The sequence below is a fragment of the Lepisosteus platostomus genome, chromosome 6 (genome assembly GCF_059453375.1).
Source record: "Lepisosteus platostomus isolate fLepPlt1 chromosome 6, fLepPlt1.hap1, whole genome shotgun sequence".
NCBI classification, from domain to species: Eukaryota; Metazoa; Chordata; class Actinopteri; order Semionotiformes; family Lepisosteidae; genus Lepisosteus; species Lepisosteus platostomus.
In genome coordinates this window covers 13,684,850-13,704,280 of record NC_142616.1, presented here as the reverse complement: position 1 = coordinate 13,704,280, position 19,431 = coordinate 13,684,850, and the positions used below count along the sequence as shown (strand labels likewise).

The 19,431-nt window shown below is 48.0% G+C and overlaps 2 protein-coding genes across 7 annotated transcripts in view; both read right to left on the bottom strand.

Annotated features, from left to right (window-relative positions):
• Positions 1-2,515: 2,515 nt before the first annotated feature.
• Positions 2,516-19,431, bottom strand: part of LOC148660453 (uncharacterized) — a 37,351-nt gene continuing 20,435 nt past the window's right edge. The window contains exons 1-3 of one of the 3 annotated variants that reach the window (XM_088637906.1): positions 6,439-6,508; positions 4,927-5,265; positions 2,516-4,381 (exon numbers count right to left, since the gene is read on the bottom strand). In XM_088637906.1, coding sequence (XP_088494032.1) covers positions 3,044-4,381; positions 4,927-5,256 — 1,668 coding nt within the window. In that variant the 5' untranslated portion in view covers positions 5,257-5,265; positions 6,439-6,508 and the 3' untranslated portion in view covers positions 2,516-3,043. Of the gene's footprint in view, positions 4,382-4,926; positions 5,347-6,438; positions 6,509-19,431 lie in introns of those variants that run through there. The other 2 variants (XM_088637907.1, XM_088637905.1) reach the window with 2 other exon arrangements.
• Positions 9,603-18,263, bottom strand: LOC148660456 (uncharacterized). Of its 4 annotated transcripts, none has more exons than XM_088637913.1 (2): positions 17,548-18,263; positions 9,603-15,754 (listed from the first exon to the last, which is right to left on the bottom strand). In XM_088637913.1, the coding sequence occupies exon 2, from the start codon at positions 15,555-15,557 to the stop codon at positions 13,932-13,934; it is 1,626 nt and encodes a 541-aa protein (XP_088494039.1). In that variant the 5' UTR covers positions 15,558-15,754; positions 17,548-18,263; the 3' UTR covers positions 9,603-13,931. The 4 variants fall into 4 exon arrangements, with proteins under 4 accessions (XP_088494039.1, XP_088494040.1, XP_088494037.1 ...); XM_088637914.1 differs by having other exon boundaries at positions 9,603-15,742; XM_088637911.1 differs by having other exon boundaries at positions 9,603-15,825; positions 16,223-18,262.

Here is a 19,431-nt window from a genome sequence, read left to right as displayed (position 1 = left end):
TTCAACTGTTACGCGGGGTTAGACTTCCGAGGCGGCGCTGTTTCTCGCGGGCTGCGGTCTGTGTTTCTCACCTGGGATTTCAGCGGAGGATTTCCAGCTCCTCTTTCAGTCACACAATAAAATGCGGCAACCCCTTCAACGCAGACATAAAAAAGCGGACGTATTTGGTCAGTTCTTCTCAAGGGTGGATAGAGTGTCGCAAAAGTAAAAACTGGACAAGTTTTTCCCAGTGGATTTGACAGAATCACAGGTGGTGTCAAGGTAGCTCGCCTATGGAAATGTCATGTATTTGCACAGTTTTTGACAGTTTTGCACTGGCACCCTACTGTTGTTTACACTTATAGTTATTGTATTTCTGTCTATTGTCTTGTCTGCTGTTCAATACAGAATATTGTATCGCCCACGGCATACGGCCACCAGTGAATAGCAGTGTCCCCAGCCGCCAGGCTGAGGGGAGATCCCCCTTTTTAGATCAGCTTGCTGGTTCCCTGTTGAGTGACGCCCGAGGCCCGGGTTCGAGTCCCCAGCGGTGGGGGGGCCGACCTGAGGCGGCAGCGGCGAGGGCGCATACCCACGTGAACCCGAGAGCGCTACGTGTCGAAACTCGTCGAGCTGTGTCTAATCAAGCCCCCCCGGTCGATCTGCTCCCTCGTCGATTGTCCTGGAGAGGAGAGGAGCACCCCGATGTCGTTCCGCAGCTCCAGCTGGGGGCGGCCCCTCTGTCCTTTCCTTCGTGCGGGGTCTGCGGGAGTATCGCGGTCGGAGTCAGTAGAGTCGGTTCCGAGCCGCTGCTCCGGCTGCGGGTCGCTTGAGCTCGGTGGCTGTCTGGCGCGGGGGGGCGCCCCGGCTCCGCGGCTCGGACCCGTTGCAGAGTGTTCCTGCCCTCCTGACGGCCGCTGTACCTTCTCCTTTCGCTTGATTTGCTCCAGTGCTTTCACCGGCCGGGGTCTCCATCCTGAAGCAGGAAGAATGAATCCAAGGTTCATTCAGGAAATGTCATCTCAGCAAGTCATCCAAGTCAAGACGATTAATGTTGGGAAATAAAGTGAAACACTCACACATTAACGAAGTTAGTATACTGTGGATAGTGTACATAGTGTACGATTCGAAAGAACTTCTCCCTTCACCAATATATTGGGAAGTAAGACCCGAGGATTTTCATCAACTGCAAAAATACGTCTGACACGGCCGCCATCTTGCCGACCCCCCTGTCCCCAGGTACCAGAATACACAGGCAGAGTCCGCCATTCCTGACTGGACAGGTGAGAGTAAGAAACACTGATTCCTGACTGGCCAGGTGAGAGTAAGAAATACTGATTCCTGACTGGACAGGTGAGAGTAAGAAACACTGATTCCTGACTGGACAGGTGAGAGTAAGAAACACTGATTCCTGACTGGACAGGTGAGATTAAGAAACACTGATTCCTGACCGGACAGGTGAGAGTAAGAAAAACTGATTCCTAATTGAGAGTAAGAAGTACTGATTCCTGATAGACAGGTGAGAGTAAGTACTGATTCCTGACTGGACAGGTGAGAGTAAGAAATACTGATTCCTGACTGGACAGGTGAGAGTAAGAAACACTGATTCCTGACTGGACAGGTGAGAGTAAGAAGTGTTTATTCCTGAGTGGACAGGTGAGAGTAAAAAACACGATTCCTGACTGGACAGGTGAGAGTAAGAAATACTGATTCCTGACTGGACAGGTGAGAGTAAGAAGTGTTTATTCCTGACTGGACAGGTGAGAGTAAGAAACACTGATTCCTGACTGGACAGGTGAGAGTAAGAAATACTGATTCCTGACTGGACAGGTGAGAGTAAGAAGTGTTTATTCCTGAGTGGACAGGTGAGAGTAAGAAATACTGATTCCTGACTGGACAGGTGAGAGTAAGAAACACTGATTCCTGACTGGACAGATGAGAGTAAAAAACACTGATTCCTGACTGGACAGGTGAGAGTAAGAAACACTGATTCCTGACTGGACAGATGAGAGTAAAAAACACTGATTCCTGACTGGACAGGTGAGAGTAAGAAACACTGATTCCTGACTGGACAGGTGAGAGTAAGAAAAACTGATTCCTGATTGGTCATATCTAATCATGATGATAATAAATGATCAATGGGGACTCTTGATTGGCCAGGAAAGAATAAATGATTACTGGCGCTCTCTAATTGCGCAGGCTTGTGGCCAACCTGCCACTAGAGGACATAATTGGCCTTTAATTGATACAGTGGACTGAATATTAATTAGTAAGTTAATTAATTAATAAATGAAGGTTTTAAAGAGTGCTTTTCCTGCATGGTTATGATTAGTTATGTTTGTGATGTAATGGGTCTGACACAGTTGGTACTTAGGATTGCAATGATTAATGGTGGTTTTCACAACTTAAAGAATAAAGAATAATAATTCCTGCACTGTGCTTCTGGGTTCGTAACGTGCTCATGCCCCTCAGCCCCCTGTCATAGAGTGGAAATACATGAATGGACATGTACATATCTTATAGGAAGACACCAGAGTTTGGCATCACCGAGGAACAGGATTTATTGAGAGGCAAACTACAAGGCTCCCCGCCACCCCACATGAAAAGTACAGAATCACTCCAAGGAAACAGGTACACAGCTGACAGTCACTGGTGGAAAATACAATGTATATGAAATTGTTAAACTAGAGGTAATTGGCGAAGCCATTTCTGAGAATGTCCGGCCACCACGCACACATTTGTTGATATTACGATCAGTTCATTTGGGGTGTCGGTTCTTTTTGTTTTCTGTATGAAGAATCATCTCAATTCACTGTTAGTGAGTTATTGAAGTAACCTCACGAAGACAGGAAGAGTGTTACTGTAGACAGAATTGTGTTAGTGCATTAATCTCACACAAAGAGTAAATATCACTAGACAGAATTGTGTTAGTGCATTAATCTCACACAAAGAGTGAATTTGACTGTAGACAGAATTGTGTTAGTGCATTAATCTCACACAAATAGTAAATTTGTAGACAGAATTGTGTCAGTGCAGTAACCTCTCCCTCCATTAGAAAAGCTTGTTAACATTTTTGGTTTTTGGAATGAGGGTCATCTGTGTAACACCATCGGTAACCGTCACCATGATCGTCACAGTAGTGTGTTGGGGAGCAGCAGTATTCCCAGTTTTTCTTGTAATCAGTATAGCACCAGTAATAGTCTTTACCATACTTGGCACACTGTTGATCGGGGCGACATGGGGTTCTCTTGACAGTAACAGTGGAGTACTGAGGGGAACAGGGGACATCTTTATTACCATTCCAACACTGATAGTGTGAGTCTTTCAGAGAGCACTCACTAACACAACAGTAATCGTAACCTTGATTTGTGTAGCACCAGAAGTAACTATTGGCCTTATATCCACACTGATCAGATGCTGTGCAGAGATAACCACTGGCTGTGATAGTCTTGCTGGTGCCCTGGATGTCTCTGGTCAGAGAGCATGTTGCACCTCCTCCATCAGACCTGGCCACCTCCCTGTACACAGCACTGGGGGCAGTGAGCACACAAGCCAGTTTGTCTTCCCTGTACAGTGTGGACATAGTGTTGAACCATTCCCTCAAACTGTCAAAACGATAGTAGTATCCCTCACTAAGGAGGATAAGATTTTGTTCCTTCAAGTGCTTGCTCTGCATGATCTCTTGTGTGTCCTTGTCAAGCTTGGCCCTCTTGCTCTCTGGGACCATTTGGGAATAATCATCTGTGATCTGGGCTTTAAAAGAATCAAGCACTTTACTCCTGACTGATGCCAGTATATTTCCACTTTTTTCAGAATCGCCATTGCAGTCATCAGCGAAGAGTTTGATACTTCTGGATCTTCCATACAGACCTGGGAGTCTGAGATTCAGCTCTGCCACTGACAAGGTCTCCAGCTGTGATTCCTCTTGATTTTTACCCAGAAAAGCAAACGAAAATGTTCTGTTCTTCTCTGCATGGTCACAGCACACAGCTGTCCAGACGTGACTGGGCACAGACACTCTGTCGTAGTCCCGGGTCCTGTCTCCCTCCTCGTCTTCATGTTGAACAGGGATTTTCCTGTTCTGGCTCGGAACTGTGCCGGTGATCAGGTATGGGTCACCTTCAATATCGTTGCACTCTTTCTGCAGCTGATCCTTCAGCGCCTTCTCCAGTTTGTACCAGCGCACCCTGATGAAGCAGGGGTCCATGGGAGCAGCGTTGGTGAGGGTGAAGGTGGCCGTACGGCCCTGGTCACACTGGAAAAGAAAGGGGTTCAAGTGGCCGCGGTCGTAGGACGTGTCCTGGTAGTCTTCGTTGATGGCTTGGGTCGATTTGAGATCAGCGATGCTCAAGTCTGAATTTGCTTCGCTTGTCATCTGTGGCTCTTTGTCACCGCTGAAAACCTGGGGGAGGAAGAGTTATGAGAAACAAAACTTATAACATAACACAACACAACACAACACAACACAACATATGTCTTTAGTAAATCTAACAGGGATGGGACAATTGTTCAAAGCCCTGAAGGAACGAGACAAGGGCAAGTTGATTTTAGGACAACAGCTGACTGTGATGGAGTCTTGGGAGAGAGGATTGACCAAATTAATCAAAACGTCATCAGCAATATCATCAAGTCAGCAATATCACTTCCTGCTAAAGGACGTGACTGAGTGTGCCACAAGATCTGGTGCCTCTTCTTCACGATAAAAGAAACAAGTGGACGCTCTCTGATCTGCATCTTGTTTAGGGACCTGAGGTGAACTGTCTTGCAGCGTTGGATGTGGTATTATGAAGATTCGCTCAGTAGTGTTTTAGGAATCTGGACTTGTGCGTTTTATATCTATCAGAAGCAAGAGGAGAGTAAAGAGACAGTAAGCGGCTCTGTTGTACGGGTATGCTATCTCATCCCTTCCCGAAATCCTGCGCAACTACACTAGCTGCCCCAGGTTACCTGCGGCTCCACAAACCAGGTCTGTCTGCGGGTTGGCTGGTTGGGGCAGGACTTCGTGTTGAGTCTGTAGGCGGACCAGAGGGGAATCCTTCTCCCAGTGTCGTACTTGGTGGCAAAGTAGAAAATGTTGTCGTAATTCTGGCAGATATCCCTGTCTTTGTCAGATGTGAACCACTTGGGAGTCGTCTCACGGTAGAAGAACTCCTTGCAGTTGCTGAAGCCCGGATCCACCTTGGACCCGGCCTGGTCCGGCTGGGCACAGAGACAGACCAGGGCGAGGAGGAGGCTGGAGGGGGACATGCTGGTGGCGGCGGCTCTGTCTCTCTGCATGAGGACCCGCTGGAAGAGCAGGACACTGATCAGAGCGACGGGTCGCTGTGTGTCCCGGTGATCCCTACCACTGTCACCCTTCTGAACCTGCTGAAGAGAAGACCTGCGAATCCCCTGTGAGCCAGATCATGAACCGCCAGCGAGGGGAAAGTTACTGTTCAACCTAATCCAGTGCAGTGGCTGTCCACGTTCATAGTGTGAGGAAGAAGTGGGGAGAAAGTCATCTGAGAAGCTCCTCAGCTGCACTGAGCTATGAGAAATTACTTACTGTATAACTGTTAAAATCATTACTCCCCAACCACGTATTAATAAAGCAACTTATTACTGTAATAGATTACTTTCATGAGTAACCGTCCCCACACTGTGTAGAGCACAATAAATCAGATCAGAGGATACTGATAGTGAAAACATGCAGTGATACCAGGCCTCGGTACAGGATATTAATTCACAAAGATAATTCATGTACGTCAGTATTACAGCACACTAATGTTGAGGGATTCCTATCAGTATTACAGAATATTAACAGTATTACAGTATACTAATGTGAGGTATTCATGTCAGAGTTACAATATATTGTAACGCAACGGGGGCTCCGGCGGGCGCCCTTGCCGCATCTGGTCGGCCCCTGCACCCTCCGGGGCTCGAACCCGGGACTTCCGCGTCTCTCTGCAGCGACCTAGCCCCGTGAGCCAAAGAGAGATCTCTCCACAGCCCAGTAGCTGTGGTCCTGCTATCACAGGGAAGGGCGGTGACGTCACCCGCTCTGGTACGCCGGCTCTTACACAGCGCCCTGTCGGCCGTAAGCGTTACACTCTCCCCCGCTTAAATCGCCGTCCCCGGCGAAGGGCTATCCCATCCCACTTCTGACACCAATGTAACGCAACGGGGGCTCCGGCGGGCGCCCTTGCCGCATCTGGTCGGCCCCTGCACCCTCCGGGGCTCGAACCCGGGACTTCCGCGTCTCTCTGCAGCGACCTAGCCCCGTGAGCCAAAGAGAGATCTCTCCACAGCCCAGTAGCTGTGGTCCTGCTATCACAGGGAAGGGCGGTGACGTCACCCGCTCTGGTACGCCGGCTCTTACACAGCGCCCTGTCGGCTGTAAGCGTTACAATATTAACTGTATTACAGTATATAAATGATCGGTTGATTATTGTAATGATATTGTTGATAAAACTGACTTACCTGTTTGCTCCTGAATTCTCTTTCTTGTGGGGAATTTCTATTTAATATTTTTTTAACACTTGTTCCAAAGCTCTCTTGGAGTGAAAGTGAAGAGGGAGAGAGCAGAGCTGATTATAACTGTTCCACCCCCCCTCCCCAAATACCCAGAAAGTCCCACAGTTGATATGGCAATATTTTGACACTGATGTTTCAGAATAAAATTGTTCATGTGCATTTTTGTGTTTCGACACTGGGCTGCTGCATGTGTCATTTCGCACTGGGTGTGTGTGTTTATGAGGGTGGTTGTGGTTCTTTTTGATGATCTGTCATTGTGCACTGCGTGTGTGTGTGTGCGTGTCCGAGGGTGGTGGGGGTCCATCCTGATGATCTGTCATTATGCACTGGGTGTGTGTGTGAGGGTGGTAATTCTTGCACAATATATAGTACTTAGACAAAGTTGGCTTTTTATCTATGTGTCAGCAAAATGTGTAAAATGGACTCGCAGTGCACCCAGAATACCTGACACACTCCATTGTTATAACATCTGTATGTTTTCTGTAACAATCTTGGTACAGAAGGTGCCTACATACAGTTTGTTCACAGTTACTGTACCAACACCAGATTGTCCTGACAGTAAGTGTGATATTTTATCACAGGCGTGTGGGTGAATACAGAGCCCTTGTGACATTCAAGGCAGAAGAACTCAGCCGCATGAGGTGATTAAACTGGACCCAGACTAGAAACTGTATTAGAAAGGCTTCTTCTCCAGCTCCTATTCGGAATTCCTGATGTCTGTACCGAGGCCACTGGAATAATGAAGAACATGTCTGAATTGTGCAAACATTGTCAGGGTTATTTTTTTCATGTATCCCAGCTGTGTGTTGAAAGATAAAAAAGGTTAGGGACACACAGTAATAAGCAACTTTAAGTTCACCTTCATTAATCTCTTTATCTATTCAATGTGCACTATTGTAACTCGCAATTGAACTAACTCAGTCTACATTTAGATCATTAGGCTTTCTTTACACCTTGCCAATGAGTCTGTCACCCTGTTTGACGGGACACAAGCACTCAGCCGGATCACTTACAGATAATCTCATCACAGCTCTCTTCCCCTTCCTTCAGCTGCCGACACTGTAGGGATGCAAGGAGTATCACAGCACAGCCCGTTAAGGTTCGAGGTGAATTTAATTGCAATGAAAATGTCCACTTCTGCAGAACACTGAAGGAGACACACATGGGGTGTATTTCCCTCAGTGCCCTGAAGTGCGGCAGTGGTACAGGTGGTTTTATGGTCTGAGCCCAGGCTTGTTATTCCCATGAACGGGGGTTTAAGGGTCCGCATTCTCCTTTTGTTCCAGTGGCTATTCGTGATGCTGCTGTCCCGCCTTTCTGCTATTTGTGTGGTGTCTCTTCACAACTCTGCAAAGCCAGGTCAGGAACTAGGACCCCAGTCACAGTTTTGTGGACAATTTTTAAAGTTGTACAAAAAGAACACCTTAGTAATCTACATGGAGCAGTTACGGTTTTAGCCATCTTGAGAAAAATTTGGACATTTCCATCACAAATATATAATCGGTATGATCTTGGATACACACGTTGGTGCTATTGCGGATGTCAGTTGTATTGGGTGCAATTAGAAATCTCCATCATCTTAACCCCTCTGAAAGGCCTCCAGCATTTCTGCTGCTTTGTGTATCAGTTCAACCTCCTCCACATCTGTTTTGTTCAGGTTTTGTGTGAGTATGGACATACTGCACTGTCCTCAGCCTCTCTCACTCCGGCAGGCACAGTACTGTATCATGAAATGAATGTGGAGTTTCTTCATTTCTCCACAACACTATCCACACATTGTCACCTGCATCCAGAGGGTGTGGGGTTGCTGATTATAACGGAGTCCCATATATCTGGGTGTCTCTGTTCCTCATGAGACCACAGTGTGGCCGACAATCTTCCCAGTTCAGGAGGTCCTCTAATAGTGACATCATTTCCAAACATCTTGTTGCAACTACATACACCATAATGAGTTTTCATAAGTAATTGTCATCCTCTAATTCACACTCTTTTGTGTTAGTAATATCTTCCGATATTGAGGGACATCCCTTCATCTTTGTGTGGAATCGTCAAAACTGATCAGTTTTGATGAGTTATATACCCTATTCTTTACATTCTTCAGAATAGCTTCAAGAGCTTTTTTAATCCCTTCCCACATTAATTCTTAACAGTTTGGCAGTTGTCCGCTCATTGATTTTTAACCAGATGTATTGTTGATTTTCGGAACAACCTTTTTCATTCTACGACACATAGAACATACTTTGGTTTCTTTGCACTCAACTCCGGACTTGCGATATCTGCCCGGTCATCCAATATCTGTGACGAAGCGTTTTTCAGGACCCCATGCAGGCGGCAGAATCCGGGAGGGAGTGAGACAAACACGGGGGAGAGAGGACTGGGAGCGGGGCTGGTAGACGAACAGGGGGGCGTGTCGACGGTGCGCTGGTGCTTGGGGGGGCATGGTCCAGGCGAAAGCCCAAAGGGGGTCCGTAGGGAAATCCAGAATAGAGTCGGGGGATTTAAAGGGGGGTAATGGGGCCAGGCGCTCCCAGCCCCGGACCCAGATGGTCAGGTCGCCGTTGTGAAGCCTGTGCCGTCAAGCCACTCCTGGACTCGCTGGTAGGTGGGCTTCCGGCCATCCAACTTTCACATAACCTCGTCTGCTATATCAATGCACTGACTGATGAATTAAGCCCTGGTTTTAAAAATCAATACAGTCCGTGGTTGGGCATCAGAACAGTGGCAGATTTCCTGACCTTCCTCCAGGGGCTCGATCGTGTGTATTCTCTGTGCACGATGTCACAATCTGTACAGACGCAGTGCGAAAATTTTAAAAGTACCTACCTTTAGTGATGAACCAAATGTGGAGGCAGCATCAGTGGTGATCATTTTATTTTACTATTTGTCATGTTATTTTCTGTGACAATGTCAAGTAAAGCACTTCTTCACCACAGGACTGATGACAAGGCTACTGCACATAGTCAGTGTGGACACATGGGTTAACCAGGAAGAGCAATGCGTACACATCAGATTCTGATTGGCTCACCTAACTTCCATGAGCCAATCACAAAACAGTAGTGCTTGACATTTCTACCTCTAATCAATAAAAACCCATTTACGCCACAGTGAAGTTATTGTAAACGATCTTGTTAAACCATTTAATGATTTTCAAAAATGTAAAAAATGACAAACAAAATTGCACTTTGTTTTTTGGAAACAATTCAGAAAAAAGTTACCAAATCTACACAGACTGCATAGTTCATGTTCAGAAGGTATAAAATGTGGATAAATCCCACCCAGATCCACCACTATAGTGTCCCATATCCTGCTGAAAGCTGTGTAGAAACAGCACTAAGCGTGCAGTTCACTAAGGTTACACCAAAAGCAATTAACATATGTATTACCACTAATAAATTGCTACTATATTATACATCTTTAACCATGATTAAGATAAAAACATTTCATTTACATAGAAAGAAGTACAGATTACTTCCATGTCGAGAAACAGGGAAAAAAAGCATTTTAAGAGAGATTTAAGATTTAAGATCAGAGATGGTATCTCTCTCGGTTCCTGCACAGCTCAGAGACTGATGTGGCTGGGTGAAAACAACAACATTAACATGAAATTTGGGTTTTGTTTATATTTTAGGAAATAATTTTGAGCAAAGTTCAGGGAAATCCATTGTAGTGTTTGTAGAGTAGTGTTGGGATTCTCTCCCAAGATGGCGCTGTGCTAGTGGCAGCCTGTTACAGCAGCTCTGTGTCTTTCTGTTGTCTTTCGTTTCTGTTGTAGTTAGTGTTAGCGTTCTTCTTTCTTATTTTTTTTGCCGGCAATTAGCTTTTCAATCACAATATGAGGGATATTAAGGAGCCGAGATACTTCTTGTTTTTTCTGTTACTCGGACCACTGTTTACTTCGGGTTGCTATGCCGACGGCTGCAGAGGCACTGTTTACACGTGTGAGCAGCCGATCGTGCGAGTGCGTCCGACTCCACTCCCCGGGGAGAAGCCATCAGTTCAGGAGGATATGAGGAGGAAACGCCGAGGCTGCAGGGCCGGTGCGACGCGAAAGGCGAAGAGAAGGAGATTTAAGCCCTATCTTCCTTCGATCATTATGGGGAACGTGAGGTCCCTCGCGAACAAGATGGACGAGCTGGGGGCGTTGGTGAGGAGTCAGAGGGAGTACAGAGAATTCAGTATCATGTGTTTCACCGAGACGTGGCTGCAAGAACATATTCCGGACTCGAACGTTACCATCGGTGGCTTTCAGACGACGTGGAGGGACAGAAACACCACGGAGAGAATTAAGAGGAAAGGAGTGGGTCTCGCGGTGCTTGTTAACAACAGATGGTGTAATCCTGGACATATTCATGCTAAGGAGCGCTTCTGTAGCCCGGGCATTGAGCTTATGATTGTAAGTCAATGTTATTGTTTACATTCCGCCTACGGCAAACACAGAGGCAGCGTGTGATGTCAAACAGTCACAGCCAGGCTACAAATGCAACACCCTAGCGCTTTCATGGCTATTTCAGGGGACTTTAATCACGTTTCTCTTTCCACCACTCTGCCCACTTTCCACCAGTTTAAGTGCCCAACCAGGGAAAATAAAACACTGGGCTTACTAAATGCTAATGTTAAGGATGCTTATAGCTCCACTGCCCTTCCCCCCCTTGGCAGATCAGATCACAACCTTGCCCTGTTTACACCACTATACACGCCTATTGTCCAGCGCTAACCTGCGACCATGAGGACTGTGAGGAGATGGTCTCAGGAGGCTATGGAGGATCTACGTGGTGGTCTGGAAGTTACCGACTGGGATGTGCAGTGCGAGCCACATGGGGACGACACAGACAGCATGGTGGACCGTGTCACTGACTACATAAACGTCTGTGTAGACAACACCATCCCCACCAAAGACGTACACTGCTTTCCCAATAACAAACCCTGGATCACCAGCGACCTGAAGGCTCTTCTGAATGACAAGAAGAGAGCCTTTAGGAGGGGGGATAAGGAAGAGGTCAAGCGTGTACAGAGGGAACTAAAGCAGAAGTTAAGAGAGAGCAAGGACGCCTACAGGAGGAAGGTAGAGGACAAGCTGCAAAGGAATAGGGTGAGAGATGTATGGAGCAGCATGACAGAGATCACTGGTTTCAAACAGGCTGGGGGTGCAACAGAGGGGAACCTGGAGATGGCCAACGGGCTGAACCAGTCCTTTAACAGGTTTGATTCGGGGCCCTCTGTGGATCACCACCCATCCCCCCACAGCCACACGCTCCCTAAGCCCTCACAGCTGCGACTGCCCAACACCTCCTCCATCCCCCCACAAACATGGCCGCCTACAGCTACAACCCCCAACAGCTACTCACCCCGCCATCCCCTGCAGCTGCCACTCTCCCATACCTCCCATTAACAGCTGCAGCCCTGACAGCGCTCTGAGCACCATCCCCCTGACCAGGCTGACCAGGTGAGGAGGGAATTGAGGAGGCTCCACCAGGCTAAGGCCACAGGACCAGATAACGTCTGTCCCAGGGTTTTGAGGGTTTGTGCTGATCAGCTGAGTGGAGTGCTCCAGCGACTGTTCGACCTGGAGAGAGTCTCTGGAAGACATCATGCCTGGTCTCGGTACCAAAGAAAGGGCACCCCTCTGTCCTCAATGACTACAGACCAGTTGCGCTGACTTCTCACGTCATGAAGACACTGAAGAGTCTGCTCTTGGCCCACTTGAGACCCCTGGGTAGTTCATCACTGGACACTGGACTGGAATGTTGGTATGGAAGACGCAATCATCTACATGCTGCAAAGGGCCTACTCCCACCTGGACAAGGCTGGCAGCACTGTGTGGATTATGTTTTCTAACTTCTCCAGTGCCTTCAATACTATCCAGCCCTAACGGCTAGGGAGGAAGCTGGAGGAGATGCAAGTAGCAGTTTGTGAGACTGCAGAACTGTGTGTCTGAACAGGTAGTGAGTAATACAGGGGCTCCTCAGGAGACAGTTCTTTCTCCGTTCCTTTTCACCCTCTATACTTCGGACTTTAAGTACAACTCAAAGTCATGCCACCTGCAGACATACTCAGACGACTCTGCAATTGTGGGATGTATCAAGGGTGGGCAGGAGGCAGAGTACAGATTAACAGCTTTGTGGAGTGGTGTGGGGAAACATGGCAAAGACTAAGGAGTTGGTGATAGACTTCAGGAGGAAGAGGGTCCAACCTACTTCTGTCTGCATCCATGGGAGTGGCACGGAGATAGTTGATTCACACAAGTACCTGGGAGTGCACACCGACGATAGACTGGAATGGACTAAGAACACTGAGGCCATCTACATGGTCAGAGCCGACTTTACTTCTTGAGGAAGCTCAGGTCCTTCAATGTATGTAGTAAGATTCTACATATGTTCTACATATGTGTATCAGTTTGTTGTAGTGAGTGCTAATTTCAACGCGGTGGTGTGCTGGGGCTTTGGGACTAGAGCCAACAGGTTGAACAAGCTCATCAAAGAGCAAGTTCTGTCATTGGGTTTGACCTGGACCCCCTGGAGGTAGTGGCTGAGAAGAGAATGGTGTCCAAATTAATGACCATCATGGAAAACGTCTCCCATCCCCTTTATGACATGCTTGTGAGAATGAAGAGCACGTTCAGCAATAGGCTGATCCATCCACAGTGCGACAGGCAGCGCTACAGCAGGTCATTCTTGCCTTCTGCCATAAGACTTTACAACTCGTCCACTGTGTGTCTGGGGAGGGCAACACTGACCTGTTTTGGGACTAAACCTGAATCCTCTGTTTACAGCTGGTTTTCTGTTTACAACTGGTGTGCAATATATGCTTGTGGATAATGTGCAATATATTTATACTGTGCAATACATCTTCTTGTGTACTGTACACTCTGGTTTGTTTTTGTATATTCTGTACTGTGTGCAATTCTCTATACTACATTTTATTGCACTTCTCACTGACTGTGCTTACTGTATTGTACTGTTGTATTATTGTATTATTACATTACACTGTACTGTGTTGACTGTGCTTGGCTGCTGTCGCACTGCAATTTCCCTCAGGGGATTAATAAAGTATCTATCTAGTGTTTTTAGCGTTTGTTAGCTTCAATGCTGCTTCTGAAAGTGGACTTGAGGGCTGTCGGTGATGGAGTTTCTGACTCATACGAGCAAATAGCAGGAAAAGGTATCAGAAAAGATTTTCCTGATCTCAGTCTGGAAATATCTTTTGAATTCTCTCCGTAATGATCCGTCCAGCAAGCAGTCTCATGCCTTATTAGACAAGACATTGATTCCAAAAGGACAAATTCCAGTTCTTTTTGGATGCGAGCTGGAATCGGAGGAAAAACAAACGTCGATCCTGGGGAAGTGTGTAAGTCTGGCAGAAGAGCATGTAGGACCGTGGTGTTAGAGCAGGTCTGTGGCAGACACACGGCGACGTGGATCTACGCTGGTGCTCCGAGCCCGCTAGGTGCAGCTGAGTGGCCGCTCGCCTGCGTGAACCCGCCGGTGCCCTCGTAAACCGCTAACATGTCTGAAGCTCCTCCCGCACTCGTCGCAGCTGTAGGGTCGGTCCCCCGCGTGAACCTGCTGGTGCTTCTTCAGGGTGATGAGCTGAGCGAAGCTCTTCCCGCACCGGGCGCAGGTGTAGGGCCGCTCCCCGGTGTGCGCGCGCAGGTGAATCCTCAAGCCCGAGCGGCTGAAGCTCTTCCCGCACTGGGGGCAGGTGCAGGGCCTCCGGCCCGTGTGGGTCTGCTCGTGCTTCTTCAGGGTGCTGGAGCAGCTGAAGCTCTTCCCGCACTGAGGGCAGCCGTAGGGCCGCTCGCCGGTGTGGGTCCTGCGGTGCTTCTTCAGGTCGCCCGAGTAGCTGAACCTCCTGCCACACTCGTCGCAGCCGAAGGGCCGCTCCCCCGTGTGGACGTGCTGGTGCGCCTTCAAGCTGCTCGGGCGGCTGAAGCTCCTGCCGCACTCGTCACAGCTGAAGGGCTTCTCGCCCGTGTGGCTCTGCTGGTGCCGCCGCAGGTGGCTGGAGCAGCTGAAGGTCCTGCCGCACTGGGGGCAACTGTGACCCGCCAAGGGCCCCCCCGCCGCGCCGTCGCCCGTCTGGCCGGCGGGTCTCCCCCCCGGGTGGGTCCGCTGGTGCCGCCGCAGGCTGCTGGAGCAGGCGAAGCTCCTGCCGCAGTCGCCGCAGCCGTAGGGCCTCTCCCCGGTGTGGACGCGCTGGTGCTTCTTCAGGTTGCAGAGCTGAATGAAGCTCCTGCCGCAGTCGCCGCAGCTGTAGGGCCGCTCGCCCGTGTGGATCCGCAGGTGCTTTTTTAAGCTGCTCGAACAAATGAACGTCTTTCCACAGTGGACGCATTTGAACGGTCTCTCGCCTGTGTGAGTCTGCTGGCAGTTTGGCGAATTGTTGGAGAGACTATAGCTCCCGCCACACTGATTACAGCTCAAGAGTCTCTCTCCTATGTGAGTGAGTTGTGCTGCTGTGAGGCTGTCTTGACTGTCAGCTCCTGAACTGGCCTCAGCAGTGTCCTCAGTCACAGACAGTGGGGTGAGGGTACTGGGGGTTGTGACCTGCTGCTGCTGTAGTGGTAGTCTCTGCAACCTCACTAAACAAGGACGCAGAACTGGGAACTCCTGAGCATCAGTCTTTTTGATCCTCTGACTCTGTTGCTGCTCCTCTCCTGCACACTCTCCCCTGCTCTGTCCCTGCTGGGTTTGATAGAACTCAGCTGTGTTCTCTTCACTGTGTACAGACTTCAGCTCGGTCTCCTCTTTAATATGGACACAATCCAGACCATCAGGTTCTGGTTTTATGTAGAGGGATCCAATACAAGACCCATGGAGCTCATTCCCAGCAGGAACCGACTGCAGTTCAGTGTGCTGCTCTGTACTGTGAATCAGCAAGGGCTTACAGTCGTGTCCTGTAACACCACCAGAATCAAGCTCGTTCAGCTCCTCTTCTTTATATCCCTGTTCAGTGGCAGACTCTGGCCCACTGAGCCTCTCTGCAGTGTTCAGATGAAGACACTCTGTACTACACCCAGGCCCTGGCAGACTGAGACTGTGGGAATCACTGACAGCCCCCGACTCCATCTTGTGCTCAGACTCCAGTCCACTGAGCTCCTCCTGCCTCTGTCTGCTCCTGCTCTGCTCAGCGAGCTGCTCGGGGCCTCCAGGAGCAGTGAGCTGTGCCCCCTGTATCCCAGCACAGCCCCTCTCCTCCTCCCAGTGCAGCTGCCCCACAGGAGCACTTTCCCCAGCGCCAGGGAGACTGAGGGCTCCTCCAGCCCCTGGACAGAAGACAGGACAAGAGAAGAGCACTGAGCTGCACTGGGAGACTCAGCTGACCACCCCTCCAGCACTGGAACAAGAATGAAACACAGGAGACACTGGAGCTGCTAAAAATGAGATTGTAACTAAATTATCTTCTGAAATTAAGTCCTGTGAACTAAAAATAATGTAAAATCATAAACAATAATCAAATAATTGAAATACCACCAAAAATAATTTAACAAATCAAAATAATTCAATACATATTATACCAAAAATATAAACACATCTTAAAAATATAAGATAGTAACATGTGCAAAGATGCTATTTCTTAATGAAGTCTTCTGACATTCAGTATTGCTCGTCTAAATCCTAACATCACAGTTCTGAAAACAATCCAGAATATAACTCTTGGGTGAAGATGAAGAATTAGAAGCTTTCTGGACTTTCCCAGCTGAGGGAGGATATGCAGGATGTTGGAAACTTACAATCAATCACCAAGGCAGCAGAACGAGAGCTGCTTTCTCTCTCTCTCACAGAGACGCCAGTTATTCCATTGTTTCTGCTTCATTTTCACCACAGCTGGATCAGGTCCTGAGCTCGGGATGGGTGTGAAGCACATCACAGCTCAGGAAATGAACTACAGCTCAAGCTGCAGGTGCTCCAGTGTCTGTAGCTCTCCTGGGTAATGTAAAACTGACTTTCTCTGTAGCTTGTCTTTCCAACCTATAGGAATTTAGCTGAGAGCTTTGAGTGTTTGTGTTTTGCGAAGGTCTTTGGAAAAAGCTAAACATAAAACTGCAAGAAAAACTATCTTCTTGATGTTCACAAATTGTGGTTCAAATCTGCATCCACAACTTCAACCTCAACACAACCTGACTCACAACGTCACAAGACCGAGGGGTAAATTCAGTTCACATGAGCCTCATCACAAACATTTCACTATAAAGAAGGCTCTTTTCAAATGTATTTCATACAACTCCCCAGAAATTTAACACAAATGCCCTGTTTTACTATGAAAATTATGAAACTTTTAAAAAACAAAAAGAAAAGAAATTAACTGTATTTACCAGATTTTATGTCAGATTTTCCACAAAGCATTAATGGTTACAGAGTTTCAATATTCATATATGACGATGTTTCTTTTTAACTGTCTGATTGCTATGAATCGAAACTGAAAATTAGATTGAGACACTGGGACTTCAGATTACTTTCAAATATATTGTGTAGACATTAAGGGAGCTTTCAAACATAGATAAGATAGTATCGTGTGTTCCTTTTTAAATAAACATAGCCAGCGTTTGTTATAGAACGTGTTTTGATCATCTGATGTGGGAAATATTGGAACTAAGAGTCAATACATCCACTGAAATACCCAGCACTACACATTGTTCAGCTACAGAGCCTTTATATCCACACACATCATTGTGATACAACAGCCGGGGCGATCTTATCTTCTGAAATTAAGTACTGTGAACTAAAAATAATGTAAAATCATAAACAATAATTAGTTTGTCTGATCACCGTTCTTTATATTGACGGAGAAATGACTGGAGCTCACAGGCGGACTCCCCTCTCCCACGCCAGAAAGCTGTGATCCCGCATCCCTGACACAGCGCTACCGCGGGCTGCAATCCGTCGAGTTTTGCTCGGAAACAAGTAACATCCTGGGGCTAATCCTGCAATTTCAGGTCGGAGAACGTGTGGACCCCGCTCCAGGTGCGGCCAACCGCTAAAACACACGAGCGCTATCCGACAGGAGGGCCGGTATTTCAGTCCGGGTGACTCCAGCCCGCAGCTCGTCCACACTTACCGGCCCCTCTCCCTCTCCCTCTCCCTCTCGGCTCCTCTGTGACCCGGGACAGACCCGGACCCCACCGCCCCCGACTCCTTCTCCAGCAGCCGGGACCCCGGCGCACACCAGCCCACACTAACGGGTCAGCCGGCCAAATACGGCGTCTGCACCCTCCGCCCCCCCTAACCCAGAGCTCTCTTGGCGGTGGAAATGCAATATTTGAAGTCCATCAAAACGTGCAAAAAAAGTACAGTTGTCGTATGTAAAACGATGACTTGCTGCCTTCAGATCGTGTCCGGCAAAAATAGTTATGTTTTTTTTTCTGTTAACTTTTCTTTTCTTATTTAATGTTTAATAAAACGCCGTCAGCCCCTCTCAGGTCGTACTTCCTGGAGCTGCGGCCGGTTCAAAACAACCAAAGAGCGCCGGCCGACAGACAAGAGCGTCTGTACCCGGCTAGAGTCCTCCGTCCACCGCCTGGCGCCACCTAGCGAGTGCGGGTGGAAACGCCCGCGAGTTGCGCCGCCAGTGCTCAGTCCGAGCTTTACTGTCCCCCGCGGAGAATTTGTTTCACGCCGCAGTCCAGTACAGCGGTGCAGCACAGGCAAAGACAGAGCAACATTACCGACAAAGACGACGGTGTTTCTGGAAGTAGGAGAGTTTACTTGACTCCGAGTGAGATCGCAGCCAGGCTGAAGAAATTCCTGAGTCAGCCGTACAGCCGTCGGGAGGTGTAAATTCACAATGGAGGGGTGCGTAATGCTTGTTCTCCTTGGTATTATGTCCGGATTATAATAGGTTAATAAACATTTTTATAAGGATATATTATAGTATTGTAACGCTACGGTGTTCACGTGGGCGCCCTCGCCTGCTGCCTGCATCAGGTCGGCCCCCCCACCGTCGGGGCCTCGAACCCGGGCCTCCGGCGTCACTCAACAGGGACCCAGCCTGTTGAGCTAAAGAGAGATCTCCCCCCCAGCCCAGCGGCTGTGGGCCCTGCTATCACAGGGAAGGGCGGTGACGTCACCGCTCTGGTAAGCCGGCTCTTACACGCTCAATGGTGGCCGTATGCGTTACACTCTATAAGCAAATTAATTCAAACTTTTAAATATAGCAAAAGAGGTACTCACAGACGGTGGAGAGTAGGTAATGATTCAAATACATTATCATGCCACATTCGCATAATAGAGGTACATTGCGATACAGAGTGGAGGACCAACTCTGGTGTGCCACTAGGTGGCGATGTGTATTAGTGATGGTAATCAAGCCTGCTTAACTAGAGGTCCCGTCACAACGGGTCAGTTACAACGACTGAACAAATTTAGCACACGGGGTGCACTGACTTGCCGACTAGTTATTGCAGGACCATCTGGAGATCACCTGCAGCTCTGAGCTCAACTGCAATGAAAAAACGTGCTGAAACCAGGCTGTACGTGTGCTCAGTGCAGTGCTGAGGCTCAGCATTGCTGTGGTTCTACTTAGCGCGAAGTGCAGGGGCTCTGGATCAGAACATTTCAATTAGTCTGATCAGTAAGTTAACATCTAGGCCCTTATTATTACTTTTTCTCTCTCGGGTCAGTATATAAGTGAATGTTCCTGGCAATTTCATATTTAATGTGAGAACAGCATTTATGTTAAAATAACCAGGTACGTCTATGTAACCAATAACGCGATAGTTAACTGACGCAGCCACCTACCTGAACTAATAATGCAATACTCAATTGTAATTAAACACTAAGCAAACGAGAGCAGCAGCTTCAGGATTGAGTTTGAACAGGCGTCCTATTACAGCAGCTTTTATTTCCATTGATGAATAAAGATTCTTCATACATAAGCAAATCAAATAATTATTTCAGTCACATGCAGGGACTACATTTGTGTCAGTAGTACTGTTAATATAAA